General features: G+C 40.3%; 2 protein-coding genes across 3 annotated transcripts; both read right to left on the reverse strand.

Annotated features, from left to right (window-relative positions):
- Positions 1–1,364: 1,364 nt before the first annotated feature.
- On the reverse strand, positions 1,365–10,954 carry cndp2 (carnosine dipeptidase 2). 2 transcript variants are annotated; one of them, XM_053447150.1, is made up of 12 exons: positions 10,798–10,954; positions 9,525–9,605; positions 9,028–9,171; positions 8,714–8,876; positions 7,153–7,241; positions 5,068–5,268; positions 4,821–4,905; positions 4,525–4,685; positions 2,373–2,537; positions 2,072–2,213; positions 1,810–1,957; positions 1,365–1,568 (listed from the first exon to the last, which is right to left on the reverse strand). In XM_053447150.1, exons 2-12 carry the CDS (start codon positions 9,582–9,584, stop codon positions 1,502–1,504), a joined length of 1,425 nt encoding a protein of 474 aa, XP_053303125.1. In that variant the 5' UTR covers positions 9,585–9,605; positions 10,798–10,954; the 3' UTR covers positions 1,365–1,501. The 2 variants fall into 2 exon arrangements, with proteins under 2 accessions (XP_053303125.1, XP_053303126.1); XM_053447151.1 differs by lacking the exon at positions 10,798–10,954 and having other exon boundaries at positions 9,525–9,753.
- Positions 10,955–12,080: 1,126 nt separating this feature from the next.
- On the reverse strand, positions 12,081–15,884 carry LOC128462183 (zona pellucida sperm-binding protein 4). Its single transcript, XM_053447482.1, has 12 exons — positions 15,737–15,884; positions 14,688–14,993; positions 14,496–14,605; positions 14,194–14,377; positions 13,850–13,972; positions 13,597–13,769; positions 13,105–13,202; positions 12,840–12,985; positions 12,578–12,755; positions 12,359–12,494; positions 12,208–12,231; positions 12,081–12,089 (listed from the first exon to the last, which is right to left on the reverse strand). Exons 1-12 carry the CDS (start codon positions 15,882–15,884, stop codon positions 12,081–12,083), a joined length of 1,635 nt encoding a protein of 544 aa, XP_053303457.1.
- Positions 15,885–15,994: the final 110 nt, after the last annotated feature.

A 15,994-nucleotide genomic window follows, 5' to 3' on the forward strand; every position in this document is an offset into this window, starting at 1 on the left:
TTCATTGACAAACCGTGATTGTTGATTGTTTGATTTCACCACAGACTGCTCGATATGAAGACGCCAGAGCTGATTTAAAATCTGATGACAACTATGGATGTTTCCGTTATTTATCATTTTTTAATCGGTACACAAAAAAGTCGGTGTCAAGTCCTCTCGCCTCCTTTATTAAAGGGACAGGCTGCAGAGAAATCCCACAATGCTCTTTCTGCTTGAAGTTCACAAATTAAAGGGGAAAGAGAAATTATTCTGATGGTGCATGTTTTTGTTTGGAGAAAAAACCCGCTTTATACTATTTATAATGCACACGAATTCCACCCTAGCTTTTAACAATACTATGGTGCACATTATGGTTCACACTATGGTATATTATATAGTTAGATACCACAGTACTTGTACCATAGTGCATTACATACTCTACTAGAGTACATTCCATACTGTTTAATCTTGTATGTACTACAGCCTGAGCGATATGGATTTCGGGAGGGGGGGGGGGGGGGCAGATTATTATATTATAATCATTATAATCATACATCTTATAATAAATAACATAAAAGAAAGAGAACAGCAGTACAATACAATAACATGTATAGAACTTGAATGAAGACAAACATTAATGTAGATCAATGTACAATTGTACTGTCAAATATACAATGGTATTTCTTTATGATGATCCTTGAGTTAGTTTGTATCTCCATCTTGTTGTTATGACACTCATCTCAATTTGAAGTGGATCTGATGTAGGCCCTGGTACAAGTAGCTCAAAGTAAAAATGTGGAATATGGCCAAAATGGCAACTAAATGCAAAATAGCAGTCTCCCTGTTACGTTCTTCAAATTGCACATATCGACTTTTTTGTTTGTCTGGTCATGATACATACGAGTGCCGCCATTAACGTCTCATTCTAACAAGTCGCCTCCTCGTCTCATCATTCTGGTTCCACTCCCTCAGGAGCCGCTCCCCGTGACCTCTCAAGCTGTTGACGGAAGTGCGAATAATTCAAATTGTTATTTTTTCTCCACTTCAAAGCTGTAGCACCGATCATCAGCGGCTGTCGATCACGAATCCTCCTCTTGTTTTCCATCTCCCAGTTTCATTCCGCCTCAGCCTTTCATCAGCTACCGCATCTGATTCATTCCTCCATAAAACTTTGAACGTTAGAAAGTAAAACGCTGCAACTCATTTGCATCATTCACGTTTTCGCAATTCAAACCAGACAGCACTTCACTCACTGGTAACGTGTGTGTGCACATCTTCTCCTTTTTTAACCTGAGACTAAATCCTGTGACATTATTGTGAGAAGGTAGTTGAGGTTAATCATTTAAGGAAAACCCTATCGAGGTGATAAAGAAACAAGACAACAGTAACAAAGAAACACTTTTATTATAAGGAGGCAGTGTGTACAAAACGTAAACTGTGGAAGGTAAATCATACCACCAAGTTTTACAGCTCTGATAGTGAGAATGGACATTCTTTTACATTTTCATGATGAGACGTGACTTCATTCCAGCTGAGAGACCTCATGGAAGTATGCACCCAGCATCTTGGTTCCCTGAATGTAGTTGGATCTGAAAGTGAAATATAAATTAGTGATGAGCTTGTTTAGACAGTGAATAGTTGTTTAATACAAGCTGCAATAGAACAGACACATTTTTCTCTAACTTGGGTGGAACATCATAACAACAACTTAGTAAAAACACGCCTTACATAATGTTTTCTTTGGCCTGATCATTACCATTTATTTTCCAGTGAGCTTTTCTTAGCTGGAGAGGTGTGGGTGTGAAAGTAAACTAAACTGCACTGTGATACCTGTTGAGTTTCTCATTCTGGGAGTGAGCTCCATCATCGGAGGATCCAACCGGAAGCAGCATGACGTTACGCCCTGTGGCCTCCTGGAAGGTCAGGGTGACGGGGATGCTTCCACCCTCGCGGGTCAGGTCCGGCTCCACACCAAAGACTACGGCATAGCAGGGAGGATGATATGAGAGTTAGAATACTAATCCAGTCAAATGAAAATCCCTCCTGGGCCATAAGACTTCCATCAAAATTTCTGGTGACTACGTCTTTGTACCTGTCTTCATGGCTTTTCGACCAGCCATGTAGTGAGGGTGGTTGAAGTCAGAGACCCAGGCCTTGGCTCCATGACCCATATATACATTGAGTTTGTTTGGGGATCCTGTTTCAGCAAATGTCTTCTTCAGATGGTCGATAACCTTGAAAATAAAAGGAAAGAATATCAGCGAAACCAATAAAGGCATACATCCATATATGTTTAATCAAAAGGCCAAACAACACCAACGTTAGCATTCTATGTTTTACTGGCACAATTTCTGAGTTAGTTTTAGACACCACCATTCAATTTCATGGTCTACCTTCTTCTCCACAACTGTGGGGTCCATGTCAGGGACGAGTCGGATTGAGAACTTGCCAATGACCGTGCGGGGGATAACAGTCTTGGCACCTGCTTCAGAGAAAGCCCCCTCGATCCCATGAAGAGAGAGAGATGGGTACCTCCAGCGGTGCATTAGGATTTTCTCCTGCAGGGAAAAATAATAGAATAATAAACAGCGTCACGGTTGTACTTCAGGGATCCGGCTTGCAAGTTAAACAACATATTTGATAGCCATATTAGCTACGATTAGCATTCAACCAATTCGTAGCTAACATTCGTGATTGATGGTGATCAGTACGATATTTATACTCTGAAATATAACTGCACTTGAATTTATTCCAGCCAGGAAGTGAACAGATTAAACAGGTCTATCCTTTGTCTTTTCAGCAGCTGATCAGTCAGGTAGCAGTGACTTTATAATACAGAGCTGCCAACTTTTCAAAAAACCTTGGAGTGAGATTTTGTCGGGGGTGACCAACATTTTGCCGCGCACACAGCCACACACGTTGGTGGCTCAAATATCAGGGAATTGTTGGAATTTGGCGTTGTATCCATGTTGTTCGCTGCATTCTGGTGGCCTTTGGGGCCCGAAGTCGTTGATAGGAGCGGCCGACTGGAGATGGACAACATTGGTTACATTCTGTGACGCAAAGACATAGCTGAAGGTCCACCCCCAGGAAATGTTGGTTTAAGTAGATGTTGTTTCCTGCATTCTAGTGGATTTTTGGGTGGTATGCTAAAGATGTGCAATACCTGAACTTCTTCTGATTCATGTTCCTCTGATCATGACTTGTAGGGCCTTCTAGCCTTGAGCTGAACATTCAACCAGAAAACTATTGTTGTGCCTCAATGACCACAATATAGCCTAATTAATAGACCTTTGTTTAAGATTTGACCAAGGTAGGTTGATTGACATTTTGATTACAATGGTTTTCAACTAATTCTGAACTGAAACCTAACCTATATTTTAAATAATTGTATTCTTAAGAGCAGTTAATGATTTATGTTCGCCTCCCACCACACTTTCCATCAGACAAAAAAGTGCAACAAATAAAGTGCTTAAACAGTAGCCTTTTTAAGCAACACAATGGACCCTCTTCCCCAAAATAAAATTTGTCTGGAGCCGCAAAACATATTTGATAACAAAGCTAATAAAGTTTTATATAAAGTTATACTATACTAAACTATGGTTTGTTGCATTTATGAAATTATCGAACAACAATAAAGAAAACTGTTGACATTTGATTGATATTTTTACCTGTTACAACAAAGGAAAAACCAAACGCTTATGAAGAGAAGAAAATACACAGGCAAGTGTCGGCCTACTTTGAAATAAATTAAACACAGACCTTTGTAGGGTTATTTGAGTCCTCCCCGTATTTGTGGAAAATGTATGAAATAAGAAGTACCCTATTTTTAAATAAATAAAAACATATAGCTGCAGCCTAATAGCTTAAAAATATATATTTTAGTTGGCGAAATATTTAAACGAAAAGTGAGAGCAGGTCAGGCTGGAGGCGGACACAGAAACTGCAGCTCGGTAGAAACCAACTGCAGCTTCTGCTCTGATCAAGACGCTGAGCTCTGATCAGCTGAGACCAGAGAAACTCCGTGTTTTCACTGTTTCCACTGAGCAGCCGGTGAGTCAGTGACCAGCTCCTTCACGTGAAGGAGCTCTGGTCTTGTGTCTCTGAGCGAGTGCGCGGGGCGGGGGGCGGAGCCTCGGGACCGGTGCGCTATCTGGGGCACACACACACACACACACACACACACACACTCGCCCGCTCCTGGTACTTCATGACGGCCTGATACGATGATGTTTTAAAAAATGATCGTGACTTAGTCAACCACCAACATTTTCGTCTCGTCTCGTCAACAAGTTAAAATAGATTTAGTCATGCGCTTCACTTAAAAGATCCAGGTTTTTTTTGGCGTGAGAAATTGGATGTGTGGCGTGAGTGCGTGTGAAAACATGCAAAAGCGTGTGTCACACGGCGGAAGCGTGAGAGTTGGCAGCTCTGATAATAGTTTATCAGTTTCTATGACCTGCAACCTGGACCACAGCAGTACAACAAGGAAAATGGCCTCAGTGAAGTGCCTCACTGTGCAGAAGAGAAAAATAATTTCCTTGCCTTTGTCTCATGCAGCAGATGTTTAACTCCAACATCTTTGCAGTACTCATCCAAATCAAACTCTATTTTCTCATACAGCTTTGTCTCATCTTCCGTCAGAGGGGCCACGTCGTCGCTCATCCCAGGAACCAAAATCTCTCCCTTCCGGTTGACCAGGGAGCCTGTTTAACATGTGACAAGCAAGAGATTAAAACTGCTACCGTTCAGAGAGGCGTTCGTTTATGATCCGAGATTGCTTCTAATATCGCACTCAAATGGGTTAATGAGGTTATAATTCAATAATCAGCTTCACTTGCCCATAAGTGTAATAAGGTCGGTCATAGCCTCATGAACAGAGCCGCCAAACACCCCCGAGTGCAGGTCCTTCTCACAGCAATTCACCTTGAAAGATAAGAATAAACAGTTATAGTGATGTGCTGCATACAAACGCAATTTCGCAGAATGCAGAATCACAGATGTTCTGCTGCATCATTACATTTTGTAGGACCACAGTTTAATGGATGTTTTTTTTAAAGTTAAAACATTGCATCAATCTGACTCCACCTCAATGAAGAAGTAGCAGATTCCTCTCAGACCATAGGTGATGCAGGGTTTGGTCTTGCCCAGCCAGTAGTTGTCAGAGATGCAGACGTAGTCCACGTCTTTTAAGAAGGTATCTTTCCGAGATAGCACTAGCTCATCTAGGCCCTCGGATCCGGACTCCTCCATCCCCTCGAAGCAGAACTTGATGTTGATAGGAAGCTCCTGGAAGATGAGGGGAGATAAACTTAACTGTTAAAATTTCTCTTTACATCATCAATATGTGACTTAGCTGTTAATTCTATCTCTTATGTTATTGGTTGTAAAAGTTGTTGAATAACTTCCTTGTAGGACATAATTTTCTGTTTATAGTGACATCGGGTTGATGTCCTTCCAAGCATGTTATCACAAATTATTTTTCCACCATAGAATCTATAGGTTGTGTCATTAACCCTACAGAATGTGATACATCAGAAAATAAAATTTTAAATATAGTATATTGCATATAACATGCTGTGTTAAGTCACTACTGTAACTAATAAGAAAACAAAACATGTGTGATTTAAAAGTTCGGAACCTGTGTTAAAATCAATGAAATATAACCAGAAGTAAATTTGTTAGAGATAATTAATGAAATATAATAGGTAAAGGCCAAATCTATCAAGGCCGTATGAGCTTAAAATGTTGGGCCTTAACTTTCTGCCCCTGTGTCAAAGTCGTTGGAGAAAGACAAACTATTCTGTGAGAAAAGGGAAGTGCAGTAGATAGCAGGGTGGGGCAGGGTCGATAACGGTCAAACAGTGTATGTATTGTATAAACTGTTTTATCACATCTCTCAACTTCTCAGAACTGCTAAATCACTGTGATGGGACCTGGGAACAGTGCAGAAAAGGGGAGGAGAGAGCGGGAGAGGTATTTAAGGGGTAAACTGGGGGAAATAGAGTTGCTTCATTCTCTGGCGTTATGCTGACCGGCGAAGGCCCTTCCCAGATGCAGACAAGAGATAGAGAATGTAGTCTCCTCTCTTAGAGAGAACGCATCCACGGATTATATCTACAGCTTGGATTTAACTATTTGGGGAAGTCAACTATCTCATCAACGAGAGAAGCCAACGGAGCAGTGGATTACAGATCTCATTCTGTGGATACTGTTACTGAGTTTGGAGTTTTGAACAGAATTCAGACTTCTGGTAGGAATCCAGAGGGGGATTCGGCCAAGCCGCCCTTCACACTCTCTCCAGATCTAATAATGTTATCAATTTTATTAAAGTATGGTGAAGTTTTTATCATTTATATTTTTACTCTTTACCTTTTAAACTTTAATATTGTATTTTGATTAATACTGTACGCTTTGCCTCTGCTAAAACAAATGCAATAAAGATAATAATAAATAAGAGAATTTGCAGACATTGAATTTGTGCTCAGTATTATAGTAAATGGAATTCTTTGTAGCTGTTCATACAACTTAAATTATTGTGCCCCACTTTCCAGTGTTGAAACTGTGCAATTAAATCTTTTGATCATAGAATAGCTAGTGGATTTGTTGACTGGAGCTGCTGAGTGAAAGTTAAGCATATCCTGTGTAATTTTGTTACTTGATAAAACCAATGTCACATGTCACTTGTCGTTTCAGGGATGTGACTTGGATTAATCATTAGATTAGATTAGATTAGATTTCTTTATTTATCCACACAATGGGGAAATTCACTTGTTACAGCAATAAAGGAAAACAGAATTAAAGTAACAGTGCCGAAGCACAAATAAAAAAGATCACAATATGTACACTACTCAAACTACACATAATAAGAGTACAGATAACAAACAGATAACAAACAACCTGCAAACAAACAGATAACAAACAACCTGCAAGTGTTGCTTTGATAAAATGTGCAACACCATTAACAATTTCGTCTAGAGACCTTTGACCACTTTCCCGATGACGGGTCAGACGTGATCAACAACTAATTATCAAACCAGTTCTGTACTTTATCACTGAGATAATTCATTTCTGCAGAATTGCACTGTGCTATATCTTTACCTTTAATATCATTTAATCCGACCATATGATCATGAATTAAAGTGTGATCTAAATGTTCAAGTTTGTATCTACCTGCTGGATCTTCTGGTAGGCCTCAATGCAGTTAAACCAGGCCAACACTGGACCCTTGTCGTCAGTAGAACCTCTTCCAAAGAGCTTACCTGTAAAGACAATGAACATTTCAGTTTCGACTTTACTTGAGATTGTTACGTCTTTCAAATCATTCTGATGATTGCGTTTGTTTGCAGAAAAAAGTCTGTGTTACTGTCAGTCTCAATGTTCACCTCTTCTCTCCCTGTGGCAAATACAGTTAGGGTAAGTTCAGATCAAATCTAGACTCGTCCCGTAGAGCTGAGTCTGAGATAAACACTTGATTCAGGTAACATGTTTTTACTTTCTCTGGTGCCCTCCGACAGAATGAAAGAGAAGAAAGGTTCTCTATCCATCCATTACTACTCCAACATTATATTCCAGTCTGGGAAATGACCTCTTTGGGGTTATTATATCCACAGCCCCACACAATATGTACAGACAAAGTTTTAGATCGCTTCCACATTTTATAAGGGGGAGCAAAGTTAGAAGATTAGAAAGTGAAACATGTTGGCAAGAAAGGAATTCAACAGACAGGAAGCCGACAAGAGGAAGTGGATGTTGTTCTTTCTATCAGCTGACTGTCACCAGACAATACACATGATGATTTAGGTATTGATGTTAGTTGAACCAAAAATCCAGCAAGCAAAAAAAGGAAGGATGTGAAAAGTTGTCTCAATATGTATTGAAAAATTAACTTGTGACTTATGTGATTTGATAATATATCTGTATGGATGGAAAAGGGTTAAAAGGGAAGCTGTTTTGCAGACACAAAAACACTGGATCACAGGGTTTATAAGAAACAGCATACAGTTGATTCATTTTGTGTTGTTTAGCATAGGATAAGCACAACTCCCACTTTATTCTCGTGCAGCATTCATATTCCAGTGTAGAGTCTTACAATGCATAAGTGGTAGTTATAATTTTGTCTTCAGTTATGCTTAAATAATAAAAATGGATTATAAATATACACAAAAATACTAAACAACATCTATCATTGTGTCATATATTTACTACGTTTAGTATCTCACTTAAGCCCTTTTGCCCTCTGGAAAGACGAGCCTATTGCTGATTCTACTTAAAAACAACAGCACTGGTTCAACTCGATCTGCGAGTACTGCAGATAAGACATGATTAAGAATATGGCTCTGGGCTGGACTTTGGAAATATGCAAACAGTGATATGATCACAAGACCAAAGCTGATAAAAGCTCAAAGGATAATTAACTCAAGGTTACATTTCAGTAATGCTGTTGAAAAAGAAAAAAGTTTGATCATATTAGTAAGAGAAAGTGATGTTAAAAAGTTTTATTTTATGCCTTATTCAAACTACTTTGACTTAACAGTGCTCCTCGGTTGTCTGCAGGGAATTTATTTTAGTTTTGATAGTGAAAGTTAGCAAAACCGAAAATGAAAATCATTACATGGACGCGTGGGAAAAGAAACCCTGCAGTCATTCACAACACATCTCCTCTTACATGCCCAACAAACACATTAACAGGGTAAAATTGTATCCAACTTATCTGATAAGGTTTTGTTCTCACCATCTTTCTCCACCAGAGTGAAAGGCTCTGTGTCCCAGCCGTCATCAATACTGGCTGGCTGGACATCAAGGTGGCCGTAGATACAGACAGTCTTCTTACCAGGGTCTGACCCCAAATGCCCCAGCACGATAGGAGGAAGGGGGATCTCCTCTCCAGAAGGAAGCTGCGTCAAAAAAATGTAGAATATAATGGGTATATTATACAGCTACTTTTGTGGAGAGGTTTAAGTTCCTGGAAAGAATGCATTTTGTTAGTTACACTGTTCGGAATCCAGTTTCAAAAGTAGCATAAAAAAGGTCAGAGCACACACTCACCTTCTGTGTGCCAATGTCCACCATCTCCACTGTGCCCCCCAGTCTCTCGATGTCCTTGGCGGCCATTTCCATCATCTTCTTGATCTCCCCACGCTTCTCTGGCCAAGCAGACACACTCTGGACTGCCACCCAATCGGCAAGACGCTAGGAAATTAAAAACATTCATATATACGTAAGGTTTGGGATAAAGCTTCGGTTTCCATTAACTTTAACTGCAGCTACTGTTAAAATGTCACTAATGGGATGTGCTGAGGTCCACTACCTCAACTTTTATCACATTTGGCTCACACATCTAACCCAAGCGCACTCAAAATGAATGAGCAAAGCTACTTTGATCTGCATTAACAAAGACAAACACAACAGAACGGCATCGAGTTACGAGAGCTAGTTGGGAGATACTTCTTATCAGTCCAATGAAAAGTGGACTGTAAGCGTTACACATCAAACGTTAATCTTGCATTAAACTATTGTCAAAACTTCCTTCAGAATGAGCTTACCTGCACATACAGATCCTGGTGTTCGTCCACATACTTGAAAAGCGTTTTGAGATGAGCCATCTTTGCCAGCGACAGGAGGAGCTGAGGGTTCAACAGGCAGAAAGGGTGTGAGAGTCTACTTTCAACCCTGCAACGTTTTATAGGACAAAGAACACGCCATCCTGCTAAATGCTGACCAATGCTGGATTTTCCGTCTCCTCAGTCATGCACACATTGTAAGTGGGGAGAGGGACAGAAGTGCAAGTTCCATATCAGGAAGTGGAGCTGGTGGGATTTCGCAACAGTGCACAGCTGACTGGCCTGCTATTTTGTGCATCTTGTAATTTCCAAATCAACAGCAAATAGAATTGATGACAAGTTACGTCATTATATGAGAGGGGACTCAATTCATGTATCTGGGGATACAAAACAAATATCGCACAACAAAAAAGATTGAAATGTTTGAATTAAGTCAACCACTGCCCTGGTTTGTTCCACTTTACATTAATTATTTAAAGGTTCAGTGTGTAAGATTGAGGTATAGGGGATCTATCGGCAGTAATTGAATATAAAATAATCCTATCGATGTTTTCATTAGTGTGTGATCATCTAAATTGGACAAATTGTTGATTTCTTTATCCTAGAATGGGCCCTTTACATTGAAATACTTTATATTTACAACGGGAGTGGGTCCATATACTCCCAGAAATATTGATAACTTTAATAGGCTAAATTCATTATTAGCACTGAATCTGAAAATGAACTTTGTTTATCAAGGCATTTAATAGAAAAATCCTGTACAATTGCAACTTTTTGGACATAATATTTAGCATATGCATGTGTTGATGCTTTTTACACATGCACATAAAAACAATTTATATATTCAATTCAGGAAAGTTGTGTATATTATGCATTTAAGAGCTTTTTAAAAACTCGTAAGGGGACGGGTGTACAATATTAGTGTAGGTTTGTATGTTACGTAGCTCATTTGTGTAGGGAGACGTTTATAGCAACTATGCACTTGTCCCTACACGAATGAATATATAAATAATTAATCAGCGTTACAATGTGGCTTGACTACACTCTGCTTCCGGTAGCCTAACATCTGTCTTTACAGACAAGCCCAACTCAACACATCTTCGATCCAGCTGAGGGTGACGCAGGGAAACGCTTCTGTTAGCTGACAGGCTAACTACGACACAGTTTAGTAACTTCAGGTTACAGCGCTAGCTAGCTTCTCCTCCTGATTTCTGAAGCGCACACGGAAACAAGACACGCGATGGTCGGGACTTACTTCGTGTTGGTCACCGGGCAGCTGAAGTCCACATGTGACTGCTCACCTGACAGCTGCTGTGGATATGAAGTGCTGCTACCCAGTCTGTGGTTCACCACAACATCCCCAACACGTAATCCTGGCGCAGAGAATTGTGGGTAAACGCCTCGTCACGTAAGAGCCAGAGAATAGACTGATCCGGGATCCCCCCCATCCTTACAACTGTGACTCCTAAGTTACCTCAAGTGTTTTAGAAAAAATAAACTGTAGAGACCAGAAATTATAAATTCATTAGAGCCAGTATATATATAATAATAGTTTCTGCTCTTTACAACAGCTGAAGAAACGTTTTAAGACAAAGATTTGAAATGAACAACAGTGTCCACCTGCATCCTCACATTTTTTTGGGGGCAATCGTCCCATAAGGAACCAAATACACCCACAATTTTGGCTAATTTCTTTAACAAATGCAGTTTTTATTAAAGAACTAAATCTATCAAAATATTTTTTTTATAAATGAGGCTTTACCCATCCAATAGTGTGTGGTTCTTTCATTATATTAGGGGATTTGTTTAGTCTGCTTATGCCATAAGGTCAGACACTAAGCTGTACATGACTACTTTGAGTCAGTTTTTGATTCTAATTAATATTTAGAAAAGACAGTCACCCTCACAACTTCCAGGTTACGTGGGGATGCTCCAGGAATTTCAGAATGTGTGGAGAGCAAAGCATCTTGATCCCATCTAGTGACTGGCTGTAGTTGTGCCGGTCATAAATCCCTGCCCTCCTCCATATTACATGGGCCAATATAAAAACGAAGGATTTCTCATTTCATTACAGTTATCACACCGATGAATGTTCAAAAATAATTTTCTCTAGCAATTACAGGTTTACTAGAAGACAGTTGACAGACATGTGATGGTCGAGCACATGTATGGTGGTAACTTGCTACAGAAGCTTCTAATGTTCAGTGCAAGATGGCAGCTACAGTCCAAGATGCTGTCCCAAAACATGTTTATTGTAATGCTGCAGTCAGTGAAACACTTCCTTTTCAGTGTCACAAAAAGTTTGTGATTGCGCTTGTTATCAATGCCACCATGACTAGTTAGCAGCTACTAGTTTAACAATATGCAGGTAATCTTCAACAAATTACCAGTTAACCTTTCCTGTAACTGATTATATTGAAAAGCAAAGTCTATATCACATTGTTCAGAACATGTTTTAAAGAAACCACAAACAACTGTTACAGTAATTTAAAATATTATATTTATCATTTTCTTCATCTCAGGTGTTCCAGCAAATCCCTATGGTGCCTAGAAACAAAAGAACATGGTTAGACAACATTTAATAGAATTGACAAATTTAAGATTAAGACTCACCTTGCGATCAAATGCATGTCTCAACACAAGTCCTTTCTAATGGAAAACAAACTTCTGTAGAGCACATGAAATAAATCTGCAGAAGAAAAATATTTCGAAAAAGGTTAAGTGATCATTTGCAAGTAGTTAAGAGCCTTCAATACCAGTCTCCTAGCTCTAAATGTCCATGGACAGTCAGTGTTGGCTCAGAGTTCTCCACTCACTTCTTCATCAAGATACTTGTTTGTTGTTTGATCCATGAACTGGAAGGCAGTGACTACTAAGCGCTTTGTGTAGCGTGATTTGACAGCGTCGCTGACTTGAAGGATGGACACGTTGGGGTCAAAAGGGTTGGCACATCTACAGAGGCAAACACAAGTTATGTATAGGTGGACAGAGGGCAAGGATATTAATGAAAATGCAGTGGGATCAGTCATACTTACCCTTCATAAACGAGCACAAGTGCATTCTTTGCAGAGAAAGGGTAAGCTAGACAGTAGTTGACGAGAATTACGGCCTTTGGTACTATAGAATTCAGGCGCAGTTCAAGATACACCGGTTTGCCAAGGAGCAGGCGCAAGGGTTGGTTGTAAGTGGGCAAGTAACTTGTGTATGTGCTATCTGTTAGGATTATACAGACAAGCAAACTTTAATCCAGTCCAGCAAAGATAACGGCATTTGGTTTTGTAACAAATGAATACAGACCTGTAGCAACTCTCAACAGAACACTATACAAGCCAGTGCCAAAAAGTGATGGCAACGGGAACGATGGAGTCTTGACCATGTAACCAACACTGGCCAGTGAGTGCTGACTGCTACCATCTAGGCTGTAGCGGCACTCAACCATGAATCTGTAAAGACAGGGGGGTTAAGAATGGCATGTTAGTGTAAAACCAAAAGACATTAAGACAGATGGTAAATAACTTAATAGAATTGCATCAATAGAGTTACGTGTGCTGTATAGACTAACTTGAGTGGGTCATTTCTTGTGATTATGCCATACTTGAGGTTCAGAGCTGTGACTAAAGTTTGCACCTCAGCCAAGTAGATTTTTGTGTCACCCACGACCTGTAAAGAGAAGTCATTTTTTTCCTCAGGTGGGCATCAGGTCTCTCAGGAATGTATAATATACTGCAAGCATTTTTAAAGCGACAAGCATCTTTGAAGCCCAATAAAATTTCTTATTGAGACATGCAGCAGTTGAGATTACTAATCAGTGCTAGGGTGTGTTTAAATCAAGTGACCTGAGAAACAGGATCCTATTTTAAGCAAAAGCGGCACACAAAGTAAAGTTTAGAAGCAATATTAGTCACTTCTTGCCACAAGGGGTGCACTGGGTGAGTAGTGCGTTGACGGTTATATTGTCATTTTGGACAGCTACATTTAAAATGCACTGAAAGCAGCTGCAAACAACCTTTAAGCAGGAGCACTATTCAAGAGTCATGGTGGCGGGTCAACTTACAAAGGCACGAGCTCCACATTCTGTAACTTTAAACTTGAAGATGGCGACCTTGTCATTAACAATGACTGGTTTACAATTTGGATATTGAGGAATAACAAGCTTAGTGGGGTCCACAGGGATGGATGCAGAGTCGAAGCGAATGGCAAACACAAAGTTCTGATCCCCAGAGCACTCTAAAATGAAAATATAGATCAGAACTGTCAGGTTACCCATTTCTGAAATACAAGAATTTCTTAGAAAACAGAATCCTTACCATCCAGTGGATAGTAGCAAACTGATGAAATAGAATCCACACAGCATCCAAGTTTTTTACAAAATGCGGCGGTGATTCCTGAATTGCCACAAGATACCCTTTCCCCAGTAGCGACTGGACAATCTGAAACAAGTGCAATAGACATTTTAAAAAGTGATCTAATAGAAAAGTCAAGACACTTAAGCTTCAGTGGCCCAAGCATTTATAAATACTTCAGTCTCTTAACTCCTGTTGATGGCACATGCTATCCTATGTTTGCTCAGTTTGATAGCTGAGGTATATTTTTGGCCATTACAGACATTTTTCAGTGCCAGCTAATTTTTGAGCAATCTGTTTGCACTCACTTTGTGCTGATAGAGGTGGAGTTGTGGGTGGAGTTAAGGGTGGAGTTAAGCACTTTTCCTTAGGTTTGAGAGAGCGAGGGCGCAGGCCAGGGTCAAACTTCAGACTCTCTTCACAATTTGCTGTAGCAACTTGTGTCTGACCAGACTCATTGACGTACAGTAACTCCAGTCCATAGCTGTCGGTCTGAAATGACTTCAAAATAGAGCTTTTGCATTAGACCGAATGTTAGGTTAGAAACAAGATAGAGCACTACATGTTCTAAGCATCTTGTGGCAAAAGCAATTAATTTTCAGTAACTTACATGTTTTACATGGCATCCACCAAAAGGCACAGACAAAGTGTTCCTGAGAGGGTTCAGATCATAACCACAAGACTCTGGAGCATCCATGACAGGCAACAAGTCTGTTGAGCCTGGAGGGAAATGTATTCTTAAGTAGAGCACATTCATCAAAATTAAAGTAGACTTAAATTATCAGAAAATTGAAGTACTTACCCAAAACTCTAACGTCACTTAACTGCCCTGTCTGCAGAGTAATTTGAAAGCCATTTTCAGTACAGACAACATCGAGGCCATTAGAGCCCAAACTGTTGCGACTGGTCCAACTCCTTGGTGGGGGTTCCACAAATTCCTCCTCATATAGATTATCTGTACTGCTGGGCAGGTTAGTTGAAACAGGGCCTTCATCTGCCCAATGGAATCCAAAATCTGCAAAACCATCCATGTAACTGGTGGCATCACCTTCAACCTCAGGAAGTTCTTCTTCAGGAATTGGCTCTAAAGTGTCTTCATAGCCGACACCTGGAGGGTAGATGAAACACAAATCGTATAATAACCACAAGAAAGAAAAAAACATCCTAATGTAGAATTATCAGGTAGATATGTTAGAAGAGTAAAATTCAGCCACTGAAGTTGACTGATCAACCAATTCCCGCTGAGAGCAAACCAAGCTCCAATACGCACTGATAAATTGAACTTTTAACAAATAGCTACACGAGTCCAGTCCTTTTAGACAAGGTTAGTTAAAAAGGTGCTGCTAAAATCTGACCGCACATCAGTAAGAAGTAAAGTAAATATATGAAGAGCACTAACCAGTCAACTCAATTAACCAACATTACTCACCACAACAATTGTAGAAATTGTAATTCTGTAAGTTAGAACAGCCCTTTTAAATTTAAATACTTTAAATCTACAGCTGGAGCATGTCCGCTCTAAAACGGAGGCCGTGTTTTTCAACAGTAGTCCAAACTGCAACACCTTGAGTTTTTAGGACAACCGAAGGCTGCCACTGGTTCTCCTTGATATTTGGAGGTGGAGAGGTTTTCAACAGCAACATACCACTAAATATACACTGAACCTTTAAAGACTCAACTTTCCACCTGAAAGATGGTCAATTTAAAACTCCTTGCTCAAAAACAATCTCAAGTACCTACAGGTCCTCAGGATTTGCCCGCTTCCCTGCTGCTGTAGCACATGTCTGCAGGTTGAGGAGCGTCCCGAGAGTGGAGCCACATCGCAGCAGAGACAGTGACATTAAAGTTTACCTTCCGAACCAAAGCCACGAGCATCAGTCCAGTGCCCGGCCTCGTACTGACTGATTAGCTTGGTGTCGTCGATCCGCTCCCAGCCCCGCACCGACAGCAGCAGAAGCCCAACCAGCCCAACCAACAGCTCGACCCCGAGCCCAGCCATTGATCCACGTGAACGGTCAAGCTCAGACGGTGATACTCCGGATAAAGTCCCTGTGGCCCCGCAGCGGTTTAAGAAGGAGTCGGATTCCGATTGATTGCACCTGTTGGCTG

This window comes from Pleuronectes platessa, chromosome 18 (genome assembly GCF_947347685.1).
Source record: "Pleuronectes platessa chromosome 18, fPlePla1.1, whole genome shotgun sequence".
In the NCBI taxonomy this organism is placed as follows: domain Eukaryota; kingdom Metazoa; phylum Chordata; class Actinopteri; order Pleuronectiformes; family Pleuronectidae; genus Pleuronectes; species Pleuronectes platessa.

Excerpts from the sequence above, each read along its gene's own strand:
- cndp2 (XM_053447150.1), bottom strand. The coding sequence starts at position 9,584 with ATGGCTCATCTCAAAACGCTTTTCAAGTATGTGGACGAACACCAGGAT. Across the intron at positions 5,269-7,152 it reads CCTACCAGAAGATCCAGCAG|GAGCTTCCTATCAACATCAA; the intron begins GTAGATACAAAC and ends CTCATCTTCCAG. Across the intron at positions 1,958-2,071 it reads TCGAAAAGCCATGAAGACAG|TCTTTGGTGTGGAGCCGGAC; the intron begins GTACAAAGACGT and ends GCTATGCCGTAG.
- LOC128462183 (XM_053447482.1), bottom strand. The coding sequence starts at position 15,884 with ATGGCTGGGCTCGGGGTCGAGCTGTTGGTTGGGCTGGTTGGGCTTCTG. Across the intron at positions 14,378-14,495 it reads GTGGATGCCATGTAAAACAT|ACCGACAGCTATGGACTGGA; the intron begins GTAAGTTACTGA and ends AAGTCATTTCAG. Across the intron at positions 13,973-14,193 it reads TCCACCTCTATCAGCACAAA|ATTGTCCAGTCGCTACTGGG; the intron begins GTGAGTGCAAAC and ends CACTTGTTTCAG.